We start from the raw sequence: 14,215 nt of genomic DNA, 5'->3' as shown, positions 1-14,215 counted from the left end.
GGAGAGGGCGACCACCAATGGGCTCTGACGTCGTCGAGACGTGACTCCGCCCCCTCCTCCCATTCATCAAGGGGGGACTGAGTCGTCCTTTCAATTCATTTATCTGCAGGAATGATTGCCGCTATCAGTCTCCAGCTCAACGCCCGGCTGAGGAGGTGAAAGTTTCTCCCCAGGAAGATAAACCGCAAAAGACAATATTGTGCGAGATTTCATCACAGAGAGAGAGAGAAAGAAAAAAAATAAAAATAAAACAAGAGAAGGAAGAAAATCTCCCCGAATATTCGCCACATTCCCATGCACGATCGTGTGTGCCCAGTCTGTGCCGCAGCCCCGGCGCACCTACAGCTCGGCTCCTGATCTCATCGATGTAAAGCAGCGCGATCACGACCGATCTCCTCCTGAGCGGCGCTCTGCACTCTGCTCTCGTTGTTGGCCGATCGGAGAAGAAGAAGAAGAAGGAAAAGAGGAGGAAGAAGAGGCAGCAGAGATGCTGCTGGACGCAGGACCTCAGTATTCCGCCATAGGAGTCACTACCTTCGGCTCTTCCAGGCATCATCACTCCACGGGCGACGTGACGGATCGCGAAGTGGGTCTGGGCATCAACCCTTTTGCAGATGGAATGGGCGCCTTCAAGATTAACCCCAGCAGCCACGACCTCGCCTCCGGCCAGACCGCCTTCACGTCCCAGGCTCCGGGCTACGCGGCGGCTGCGGCTCTGGGCCACCACCACCACCCGGGACATGTCAGCTCCTACTCCAGCGCAGCCTTCAACTCCACCCGGGACTTTCTTTTCCGTAACCGGGGCTTCGGGGAGGCTGCCAGTGCCCAGCACAGCCTGTTCGCCTCCGCCGCGGGGGGCTTTGGAGGACCCCACGGCCACAGCGATGCTGCAGGACACCTGATCTTCCCGGGACTACACGAGCAAGCCGCCAGCCACGGCTCCCCCAACGTGGTCAACGGGCAGATGAGGCTGGGCTTTTCTGGGGACATGTATGGGCGACCAGACCAGTACGGACAGGTGACCAGCCCCAGGTCTGAGCACTATGCATCCACCCAACTCCATGGCTACGGCCCTATGAACATGAATATGGCTGCCCACCATGGAGCAGGGGCCTTCTTCCGTTACATGAGGCAGCCCATCAAGCAAGAACTCATTTGCAAATGGATTGAACCAGAACAGTTGTCAAACCCCAAAAAGTCGTGCAACAAAACTTTCAGCACCATGCACGAGCTGGTGACCCACGTCACGGTGGAGCATGTGGGGGGACCCGAGCAGTCCAACCACGTCTGCTTCTGGGAAGAGTGCGCCCGGGAAGGCAAGCCCTTCAAAGCCAAATACAAACTGGTCAACCACATCCGAGTCCACACCGGGGAGAAACCCTTCCCGTGCCCCTTCCCTGGCTGCGGGAAAGTCTTTGCCAGATCCGAGAACCTCAAGATCCACAAGAGAACTCATACAGGTATTTATTTATAGTCACATATTGATTTGTTTTAACTTATTCCAACTATTTATTAGTTTACCCGTATTTATAGATTTATTCCGTATTTATATAATATTCCGTTAAAAGCGACTACGATTTCAGTATATACTTTTTTTTCTATTGCAACCTAAATAATAACTGATGAATATTCGAATCGTGTGTTTTTCCCCCCCACATCCGTTATTGGCGATATATATTCGTTGGGCACGTCCGTAGCCTATGTTTATTTATTGATGTCTTCCAGCAGAACAAAAATAAACTTGTCGAGCTGTCAGATGTGTCTCGGTGCTGGATAAGCTTAATTGCGTTACCGCCGAAATTCGTGCTAAATATTCAATTATCCAATTTTCATTTGGAATTGACAAATATTTGTTAAAAATCGAGTTATATAGTCATTGCCATCAATCAAAGCCAAGCTATAGCAGTGACCGGGAAACATATGGGGGGTGGGCGGGAGGGGATTGTGTCAGCTTTAGTTTTGTTATTGTTTTTTATATCTGAGGCTAAAAACATACAGTAAAATCTAGAAAGATCACTTTAAAGTGATACATCTATTTTAGGGTTCAAGATAACAACATAATGCTTTGATGAATTAAAGAAAAGCAAAATATATTTGTATATAAATAAACCTCAACTCGATTCAGATGTTGATTATAAATTCATTCCATGCATATTTCACTGGGTTATGGATTGTATTACATTTGTTTTTCTTGTGCATTTTATAATAGGAGAGAAACCCTTTAAGTGTGAGTTTGAAGGCTGTGACAGACGATTTGCAAATAGCAGTGACCGTAAAAAACACATGCACGTCCATACTTCAGACAAGCCCTATCTGTGTAAGATGTGTGACAAGTCCTACACCCACCCAAGCTCCCTCAGAAAACACATGAAGGTAAAGAAACTGTACTGTGCATTGTGCCTAGATATCCATGAGCTGAGCCCAGGGAGCAAACTCCCCTCAGCTCCTCATATTCTTGGACGAGTCTTCTGTGCTGTATTTATTCCTCTTTCATCAGATTGTCAGCTTAACTTCAGCCTCCTTTATGCTACAGTGTTTGCATTTGTTATGTTTATAGTTAATATGTTTATATTAGAGTTTCGATTACTTTATTATTAAACTATGTATATATATTTTATTATGTATATATATATATATATATATATATATATATATATACTTACTTTTAAAGTGATCGACTATAAATGCTGCAGATTCTGCAGATATTCGATCACAGTTTTAAATGATTCCTTTTCTGAATACAATCCCAGGAAATCCTATTACTCCAGTGTATAGAATCATAGAATTCATTTACTGCTCCAGTGTATACAATCTCATGTGCTTTCATAGTATTGTTTCCACGTAAACAATTCTATCTTTCTGTTATTGTTTCTCCTGATAGTGTGTTTCTGTTTCTAGACCACATGTATTACGTATACACTGAAACTATAATATACAGTCCTATATGTGCTACTGGGCAATAATGTATAGACACCTAGATTATTTATTGCTACAGTATATACAGTCCTATATGTGCAATAATGTATACAGCATGTATAGCTTCATTTATTACTGCAGTATATACAGCCCTATATGTGCAATAAGGTATACAGCATGTATATCTTTATTTATTACTACAGTATATACAGTCCTATATGTTTATTGCTACAGTATATACAGTCCTATATGTGCTACTGGGCAATAATGTATACAGCATGTATAGCTTGATTTATTGCTACAGTATATACAGTCCTATATGTTTATTGCTACAGTATATACAGCCCTATATGTGCCACTGGACAGTTATGTATACAGCATCTATAGCTTGATTTATTGCTACAGTATATACAGTCCTATATGTGCAATAATGTATACAGCATGTATAGATTGATTTATTACTACAGTATATACAGTCCTATATGTTTATTGCTACAGTATTTACAGTCCTATATGTGCAATAATGTATACAGCATGTATAGATTGATTTATTACTACAGTATATACAGTCCTATATGTTTATTGCTACAGTATATACAGTCCTATATGGACAATAATGTATACAGCATGTATAGCTTGATTTATCGCTACAGTATATACAGTCAGTGTCCATATTTCTTCATCCCTTGATAACAGAGAACAATTGCTGCCCACTTTGGAGTTGAAACCCCCTTTTCTCCTGGCAACCAACAAAAAAGCTTTCTGACAGTCTACACCCCGCATCCAATCTCTTGTATTCTTCCAGGAATAAATAAGGATTGTGTGTTAGATAATAAAAGATGGAGGGAACCCAGCAGAACTGGCTTGTTATTACAGTGGATGCACAGGAAATCTATAAGGATTAGGATTATGAATGGCTTTTATAGATACATATATAGAGATATATATATATTTTCTTTCTTTCTTTCTCTTGTATAGGTCCACGAATCTTCTTCCCAGGGGTCCCAGCCTTCCCCAGCAGCCAGCTCAGGCTATGAATCTTCAACGCCCCCAACAATTGTGTCTCCTACTTCAGAAAACCAGAGCACAAGTTCCTTATCCCCTTCCTCCTCAGCAGTCCATCACACGTCCAGTCACAGCACGCTCTCATCAAATTTTAACGAATGGTACGTTTAAATAAACACATATTTAACAATAAATAAAAAAAGACTTTCACATTAACGATGAACACTTCCAGTCTAATCCTAAAGCTGCCACATAGACCCAGGATGGAATAACAATGAAGAATGAGACCTTGTATTGCAATGTCTACAGGCTTTGGTAGAACTAAATATAAGGGGATTGTAGGATGCATGAGAAGAGTTCCCAGGCCAAAAGCCAACTGTGTAGGGTTTCATGAACCACTATTAGAGGTCTCAATCTGCATGTCTCTTCTGGCGGCCTTTTTTTTGTTGTTGTAAATACAGAAATATTAGTTGAAGAAGAAATGTACTGTTGATTTTGTAAATAGTTGTATAACAAGGGATATGTGGAATTGTGATCACTGCATCTCTGTGTGTTGGGGTGGGGAAGGACAGCAAGGATGTTCTAGTAAATGTGTACCAAAATGTGAACTCCATTGTATTCTGATAACAGTCTAGAAAAAAAAAAACTGAAAAAAAACCAGCCTCCATCTAACAGACTCTTTACTGGTTTCAGTGTGCTTCTCTGTATAAAGTGCAAGCTCTTCGTCCCAAAGTCCAGTCCGGTTTATTTAGTGCAGTGATATGTTGTTCTTATTACACGTCATGTCAATGAATTCGTTCAGTGCAAGCCTGGAATTTACGTGTTACAATCTGTTACATTTTTTTTTTGTTTATGTAAAGTGATATTAAAAGATAAAACAAACAAAAAAATTATATACCTGTCCGTTGCTTTTGCACCATTTTTAATGTACATAGATTTCCTCATATTTTTCCCCTCCTATTTATCCGCATGTAAAAGGACGGCTTATACATGTAATTAACAGAATATTCAATATTTATGGATAGAAAAAAAAAAATTCGTATGTAAAATTTTAGTTCGCAAAGCTGTTTCGTAATATTTCGTACCACGATTAAAGACTATGTAAATCTCAGTCCTTTGTGGGAGGCATCCTTATTTAATAAATGTCCCCAACCCCCACCCATTGAGGGTCACAGTGCACTATTATGATATATGGAGGAACCCTTACCCTATAGAAGAATTGGATTGAGAACAGAAGCACTTTAGTCAAGTGAATTTGTATTTTATTCTTCATAGAATCTAAATTCTAGAATCCTTAAAGATGACTTTACTAGTGCATTAGCCATATTGTAGCATTATAATGGCGTCCATCTTCTATGTCTTTGGGGGCTGTATAATAGCACCTCCTGATAGAAGAGCTGCTATACATATTTACTCCCAGTCTATATTATACAGTACATTGGAACCGCCTTAAGTCTTGATTTTTATCGAAATCAATTACTTAGGTTGTAGTTATCACTGCAGTTTTTTTTTCCTTGCTTCTTAACAGACTCCTCCAAAATAAATCAAGGCGCACTAATTGTCTGTAAGTTGATTATCTATGTCTTTTATTTATTCCTAATTTACTTAAGAAATTCGTTCCATTGACTGGCGTTGATACAGTAGATTTGTAAATGAGGAAGGCGATATAAAAAATGGAAATGACTTGTGCTTAATGAGTGTTGCAGGACGTCTTTCCTGGAAGTCAAATTGTCTTTGTTGCAGATTAGTTTGATAGATTTGGGGGCTATGGAGTGGTATCTATTGTCCTGATGGCTGCCAGCTCTGCCAGGCACACAGGATCACCAGACACACACACAGCATATAGGAAGTAGCTGGGCTAGGGATCAGCCATGAGCTGCCATGCACTCACTAGCTAGAGCTGCTGTTTATTCTGATTTATTCCACATTTCAGTAAAGAATTATTCACATTCCAGCATAGAATTCCGTGTTGTGTCCTGCAATAATATATTATTGTAGTGTGGAGCAGGCAGAGGAAGATAGAGCAGAGAATAATGGCAGCAGCAGAAGAAGAAGAAGAAGAAGCAGAAGAAGAAGCAGAAGAAGAGCGCCACCTTGTATTTACTAAACTTTAGGAACAAGGCGAGAGGTTAGCCATGCAGGCACAATAAAAGCCAGGCCAGAATATAATAGAATACTATGTAGTTCAAGTGTGTATATTCTTATTTATTCTCTATTTTTTGTCTGAATTTTGTGAATAGAGAAACGCGTCTGGCTGACGTCATCTACAATAATAAAATATAATAAATAATAATAATAATCACTATTAGTTGCGTTAATGTTTTCAAAATTATAAACACTTTATATTTCCGAAGTTTGTGCATTTATAGAGGTAGGTAGAGAGATAGGTAGATAGATATATATAGATAGATAGATAGATAGATAGAGAAATAGAAGATAGATAGATAGATAGATAGGTAGATAGATGATAGATAGATAGATAGATAGATAGGAGATAGATAGATAGATAGATAGATAGATAGTTTGATAGCTATAGGAGATAGATAGATAGATAGATAGATAGATAGATAGATAGATAGATAGATAGGAGATAGATAGATAGATAGATAGATAGATAGATAGATAGATAGATAGGAGATAGATAGATAGATAGATAGATAGATAGATAGATAGATAGATGCAGCTGCCTTTGTGGTAAGCTGGCTGTTGTGGAGGTAAATGATCAGTCATCCTGTGATATAATTATACGCAGAGACCCTGGGCTTTCCTGCAGCCTGCTCACCATACAGTATATATGCCTCACACCGATATTAATGGGGGAGGTTAGATGAAATGGCCTGCTTAACTTAAATGTAGTCTATTACTTTCTTCCTACCTTTAATGTCTGCTTCTTGAGATGTATATTTCATACTTTACTTCACGGGCTATTAGCTTTCGAAATACACGAATGTTATCAGTGAAATATGTTGTTCAACTCTATTTAGCAGGAGCCAAGATTGTGTTACAAATGGCCTGATACAGTGCAGGCAGCTGGTGTTGTTGTTATTGTGTGTGAGTGTGTGCGTGTGTGTGTATATGAGTGAGTGTGTGTGTACATGAGTGAGTGTGTGTGTGTGTTTATGTGTGTTTATGTTTTCTTTTTTTTCTTGTGTTTATTATATTTTACATTTTTAATTCAGTCGATTCTGGCTATTTACATTTATTTTTATTTAGTTTATCTATTTTTTTCGTCCTATCTATTATCTGTCTATCTATCTATCTATCTATCTCCTATCTATCTATCTCGTATCTATCTATCTATCTATCTATCTCGTATCTATCTATCTATCTATCTATCTATCTATCTATCTCCTATCTATCTATCTATCTCCGATCTATCTATCTATCTATCTATCTATCTATCTATCTATCTATCTATCTATCTATCTATCTATCTCCTATCTATCTATCTATCTCCTATCTATCTATCTATCTATCTATCTCCTATCTATCTATCTATCTATCTATCTATCTATCTGTCTGCCTGTCTGTCTGTCTGCCTGTCTGTCTGTCTTTCTGTCTATCTATCTATCTATCTATCTTTCTATCTATCTATCTATCTATCTATCTATCTATCTATCTATCTATCTCTTATAATCAATTAATATCTAGTAGGCAAAAGGAATCATACTTAGCCCCCCATGGGAATATATTGTTTCCGTATACATATGTATAACCCACCAAAGATGAGACTAGTGCAAAATGCAGCCTATGTATACACGCATGGACGTTTGTACTATATCCGTCTTGCTGTTTTGTACACACACACACACACACACACACACACACACACACACACACACACACACACCTTCAAATGAATTGATGAAATTATAATGATATTTAAATTTTACTGTACCACATGTACACATATTGAGATCTATACGAGTGATATTGGGGCTAACTATCCTCTGCAAATTGTACTTCCCTGGTTTCCATTGTTGATGCCATAATCTCTGTCTGTCTGTCTGTCTACTCCACACGTTCATCTTTGCACAGTGTCACCGATTACCCCACACACTCGCAGATCTACCAGGAAGATCAGTATAATGCAATGCTCCACCAAGGACCCTAGTACCCCAACTTCAAGTTTTTTTTTTATATAAGTGTCCCCAGACTCCTCCCATACAAGTCTGCCTATGACCCTACCTGTCACCATGACGGAGACGTGTGCTACCCTATACCTATCTGTATCCGTCCCATAGATTTCCTCATTGCTTCTTTAACATCTTTAATGATAATGATAATTTATTTCCCAATTTCATAAGGTTCGTAGGAGATGACGTAGCCGTGACGTCACCGGTGGGTCATGATTTCAAATTCAAAAGACCTCTAGGATTCTATTTATTCTAAGGCTAAATGCAATTCAATATAATAAATGAAATCATCATTTAATAATATGAATGTAAAATCGATAAGTATGCACAAGTGTATTAAGGATCCTAAGGATATCTTTACAACAAAAACAACAATCATAAATAGAAATAAAAATACTACTGGTAAAAAAACAAAAACAAAAAAAACAACAAAATGCGATAGTTTGGGGAAAAACCGGTATGGCTTCTAGTAAAACAAGTACACGTCAACAACGTCTCCTAATGTTGCTTTTATTACAATAACAGCCAATACAACAACAACAACAACAACAACAACAACAACAACAACAACAACAACAACAACACTAATAACAACCACCACCACCTCAATAATACACTACCAGTATATACAGTACGGTTTTGTGTGTATCCTACATGCTTCTGTTCTACTATGCCTATATAGTGGACACTACAGCTCATCCTACTTTGTGTAATGTCCACCATAATCATCACCATCATCACCATCATCATCACCATCATCATCATCAGCAGCCATGGTGATTAGCAGCATCTTGTGAGTAAACATGAAGGTCTAGAAGGAAGAGGTGGCCCTGACCCTGGCAGCCTGCAGCACCCTGTGACCTGTTATCATAGAGCAGTGATCAGCATTGTGTCATTTATTGTGCATCGTGGACACAACAGGACGATTATTCTTCCAACTTCGTTCCCACGAGAAACGCTGCCAGCCTGCAAGCCTCCAATGTATTCTCTCTGCTACAGATCACCGTATCATTTACTATGTGAATATTCACATCACATTTATATCAGCTTCACATGTCATCGTTTACATCAACATCTATGGGACAAGAATTGGGGCTGAACACATGGTCTGTACACAGGCATGGCAGAGTGGGGGGACTATTATAAGAAATATTAATATAACAGAAATTATAAGAATTGGGGCTGGACACATGGTCTGTACACAGGCATGGCAGAGTGGGGGGACTATTATAAGAAATATTAATATAACAGAAATTATAAGAATTGGGGCTGGACACATGGTCTGTACACAGGCATGGCAGAGTGGGGGGACTATTATAAGAAATATTAATATAACAGAAATTATAAGAATTGGGGCTGGACACATGGTCTGTACACAGGCATGGCAGAGTGGGGGGACTATTATAAGAAATATTAATATAACAGAAATTATAAGAATTGGGGCTGGACACATGGTCTGTACACAGGCATGGCAGAGTGGGGGGACTATTATAAGAAATATTAATATAACAGAAATTATAAGAATTGGGGCTGGACACATGGTCTGTACACAGGCATGGCAGAGTGGGGGGACTATTATAAGAAATATTAATATAACAGAAATTATAAGAATTGGGGCTGGACACATGGTCTGTACACAGGCATGGCAGAGTGGGGGGACTATTATAAGAAATATTAATATAACAGAAATTATAAGAATTGGGGCTGGACACATGGTCTGTACACAGGCATGGCAGAGTGGGGGGACTATTAAGAAATATTAATATAACAGAAATGAGGTGATATAGTGTGGTTGTGTATAGGGAAAAAACACTGCATCTAGGACAACAAGTTGATAATATTTATTGATGTGGTGCAAATAGTACATGCTATAGTACACACTACCCATTGAATAGTATATATTAGTAGGTACTAACCATTGCCTAGTATATAAATTACATATTATAATTCGTACTACATATTTGGTATGGTAAATATTGCATTTTCATAGTATGTTCTTCACCCTTTTACTACAGATAAACACTATAGAAAAGTTTGTAGATACACTTCTTTCCAGTTTGAACATTTTTTTTTTAATACTAAAAAACAAACAAAAACAAAACAAAAGAAAAAAATAAAAAAAACAAAGAAAAAAAAAAACACGACTAAAACGGCTAGCTTGGTGAAAAGATCAAAAAAGAAACATAAATACATGTACTTGAAAGGTTAAAAGGAGATCCTCTGTTTGTACAGATAAATAACACTAGTGATGCTAAAGTGGAGGGCTTGCAGGCAGGCTTTGTCCTGCAGCAGCTGTGCTGTCCCATAGGCTCAGGCCAGGATGGAGGGGCTCCCTGGAAGAGCTCTGCCACTGCTGCTGGCTAATAATCTGGATACAAGGTAGTGAGGGATGGGAACGCTCTTATCCCCCCCCCCCAGCACCCACCCTCTTCCAGCACAAGTTCTCCAGGATCCCAGCTCCACTTCCAGTCTAGGAGATCTCCTTTATTTCCTGCTCTCGGCTTTTGCACCGTGATGGCCTCTCCTCGGGCTGGGTAAGTGATACAGGCAACAGCTACAGGTCTTTCTATGACTGGGCAGCCTGCAGGGCGCCTGGGAACAAGTGCAGCCGTCCAGCTCTCCCTCCTGCCCCCACAGAACTTCAGCTTTACCTACATGACAGTGTACTGTACAATGCAGTGCACACCTACAGCAACGCTCAGGCAGTACACACTTCCTATGCATCACCTATACATTATATAGGAGGCGTCTGGATTTATTTATTACACTGATATGCCAATAGTTGGGGGAGAACTGCTGCACAGGGGGAGGGGGCATAAACTTCCAGACAGTTTCAAATCTGGCAAGAAGCCCCGTAACCCAAATTTTCAGCCTTGTTTATTTAGACGATTCTATTTATTTTGAAAACACACAAAGTCACATTGAGCACAAAGTGTCTAATGTGCAAAGTGCAGATTTAATTATCTGGTAACAAGATAGACTTTGTTTGGGGAAGGGGCTTTGGAGTGACATTCGATTGTAGGAATTTGGCAGCAAAATCTCATAGGCAAAAGCTTTTAGGAGTGAGGAGTTTTGGGGAATGGGGTCTCTGATCCATGCGTCATTGCAGAAGCAGTTACTGAAACTAAGGGCTGCACAAATATTTATCCACCTAGTGACCTCTGCTGAAAAACAGCAACCGTAATTATCAGATTATTAGACGCATCCCACTTCTAGGTTAACCACTCAGGTGCTGGTGCCCACCACGTTTTACATAGCTGGTATATATAGCGACTGTCAGTTACATTATTATATAATAGGTCAAGGAGAGAGAGAGAGAAAGAGAGAAAGAGAGAGAGAGAGAGTAACTAGAGAGAAAAATAGGGAGGGAGAGAGAAAAGCTAAAGAAACAACAAGGAAAACAAGACTGAGAAGAGAGAGAGAGAGAGAGAGAGAAAAGAAAGAAAGAAAAAAGAAAAGAGACGAGAGAGAGAGAGAGAGAGAGAGTGTAAATAGGGGGAAAAGACAGGGAGAGAGAAAATCTAAAGAGACAGCAAGAAGTTGTGAGAGTGAGACAGTGAGAGAGAGAGAAAAAGAAAGAAAGAAAGAAAGAAAGAAAGAAAGAAAGAAAAAAAAAAAAGACGTGAGAAAGACAGAGTAAATACGGAGAAAAAAGGGAGAGAGAAAATCTAAAGAGACAGCAGGAAAGACAAGACCGAGAAGAGAGAGAAAGAAAGAAAGAAAGAAAGAAAGAAAGAAAAAGAAAGAAAGAAAGAAAGAAAGAAAGAAAGAAAGAAAGAAAGAAGGAAGAAAAGAGACAACAAGAAAGACGAGAGAGTGAGAGAGTTAATAGGGAGACAAAATAGGGAGAGAGGGAGAAAAGCTAAAGAGACATCAAGGAAGACAAGACTGAAAAGAGAGAGAGTGAAGGAAAGAAAAGCGACAAGAGACAAGAAAGAGAAGTGAAGAGAGAGAGAGAGAGAGAAAGAGAGAGAAAAAGAAAGAGAGAGTTATATGTTAAGAGTTTCTAATATATTATGAGGGTATGTTTGCCTCTATTTTAGGCACGCAATGTCGTGTCTAACTATATATATACATATATATATATATATATATATATATATATATATATATATATATATATCTCCTGAGGGTAAGGGTTAATCATCCTGTTTAGTAATGAGGGCTAGGCGAGCGTTGGTAGGGCACAGGGAGGCTGGGGCAGGGTGGGTGTGTTTGGGATGGGGGAGGGGTGACAAGGGCACAATGTCAAGCACATGTACACTGCTCCTTTCTGAAAAGAACACTGGGCATTACAAACATAACATTACAACATTGTAACACTTGATTATAGTGAAGATCGCGGCGCCCTTGTCTGCTGCTGCTGCTGCTGGAGAAGAGGAAGAAGAAGAAGAAGAAGCAGGCGCCCACCACCACCTCTCCGGCCTCACATTGTATTTCTCTATCTCACATAAATTCTGAGATCAGGAAAACGCAGAGCTCGTCTATAAGTGCACATGCGATAATTGTTCACATTGTGCTTTTCCTTTGCTAACATTTTGTAACGTGGTTTCCGTATATAATGTCATGTATAGATTTGGCTAAAGGATCTGCAGTCGTGGAACTACAAGTCCCCGCATGTCCTCATAGTTATTTGACGTAACTGCAGATTTTCGGTCTTTGTGTGATCTAAGGTAATTCTTACATTATTCTATAGGGAGGAGAGAGCGGCTTTTGCTCTGTATATTGTATTCTATACCTTGCTGCCAGAACACAGAATTATTAGACCTCTACTGATATTTTCACATATTTGTTCAGATGATTTTTATATAGCACAGACGTCCACCCCTTTCTACTATATACATTCGTTTCCCTGCGACTATTCCTTCTTCTGCAGATGATCTAATCCTTAAGTGTTCATTATAATAGCAGTATATTGCATAGCACCATTTCACACTTTAATGCCTGGATAGTACTCTTTGCATCTTAGAAACCTATACAGTAACTCTGCAGGTGTCTTCAGTGCTGCAGAGCTTGCATTGTCACCAGTGGAAATAGCTGTAGCCTCAGAACAGGGCTTGTCTTTAACACCAACCATTCAGTATACAAACACCTTTTCATCTATGAGCTTCTATGGCATCTTTCTGCACAGATGAAGTGTTATTTGCTACCTACTCAGCATTTTATCATATACATGCAGTGACTGTACAGATTTTCACAAAAAGTTGTCACATCATCATGTGCCCCTCAATAAGACAATTGTCAGGTCATCGTGTAAGTTTACTTTGATGGTAGGAACACATATTAGATTGTTCATTATAATATTGCATATAATAATATTATTATAATAATACTAACAACAGCATACCTCCAAATGATTGAAATGGGTATCTAGGTTCTCAGTATTCTGATATACTGTATACTGACAGACATAAAATGCACAGTCCAGACATGGTCTATTCAGTGACATGATGTCATCTGTCATATGCAGTGTTGGGTTCCTACTGAGAAGGACCTGTATGATACTGTTATATTCATTTAATGGCTTTTATTCATCAAGCTGCTGATTTAAGGAGTGGTGTGGTTTTATTCAGTGGTCAGCATCATCATATAAGGGAGGCAATCAGCAGAGTCTTCACCAGCACTCTGAATAATTAATACCAATTTTACCCCTACCATTGGATTGCCTGCACTTTGAAAAGTAGCAAGCTTCTACTGCTAGAGAACATGTTTGGCAGCTCTGATTTACATAAGAGCAGGGAAGGTTTATTTAGGTTAATTTGAAACAAGACACATGAGATTTGCAAATCAAGTTCACATATTGGCACAAAAACATGATGAAGTCATTTGAACATATCTCTGACTACACTTCACACATGGACATTTGATCATTATGTTAACTTAAAGGTACAGTGCACCTTTTGTTTACACTTTGGGAAAAGATAGGAGTGGGGAATTGTGAACTAGTGCTCACACTACCATTTTTGAAATCTAATATGGCATTTGTCTAATATAAAATATTGATACCTAAATACAGATGCACATAAATACATTTACACTATTCGGGCCTCGGTCTTCATGTCAATTTCTTTTTGCATTTTTGTTTAATAAAATAAAAAGAACATTTTGAATATTGATGATTCATTTGACAACTCTGTTCTGTTCAACCAGTTCTATTG

At 39.1% G+C, this 14,215-nt stretch overlaps 1 protein-coding gene across 1 annotated transcript; it reads left to right on the top strand.

The window, feature by feature from the left end:
* The first annotated feature begins 487 nt into the window (after window positions 1-487).
* Window positions 488-4,136, top strand: ZIC1 (Zic family member 1). The gene is made up of 3 exons (XM_069973881.1): window positions 488-1,460; window positions 2,210-2,373; window positions 3,895-4,136. The coding sequence occupies exons 1-3, from the start codon at window positions 488-490 to the stop codon at window positions 4,090-4,092; spliced, it is 1,335 nt and encodes a 444-aa protein (XP_069829982.1). The 3' UTR covers window positions 4,093-4,136.
* Window positions 4,137-14,215: the final 10,079 nt, after the last annotated feature.

Source organism: Dendropsophus ebraccatus, chromosome 6 (genome assembly GCF_027789765.1).
Source record: "Dendropsophus ebraccatus isolate aDenEbr1 chromosome 6, aDenEbr1.pat, whole genome shotgun sequence".
NCBI lineage: Eukaryota > Metazoa > Chordata > Amphibia > Anura > Hylidae > Dendropsophus > Dendropsophus ebraccatus.
Note: the sequence above shows the minus strand (reverse complement) of the source record. Positions and strands in the feature narration are given on the sequence as shown.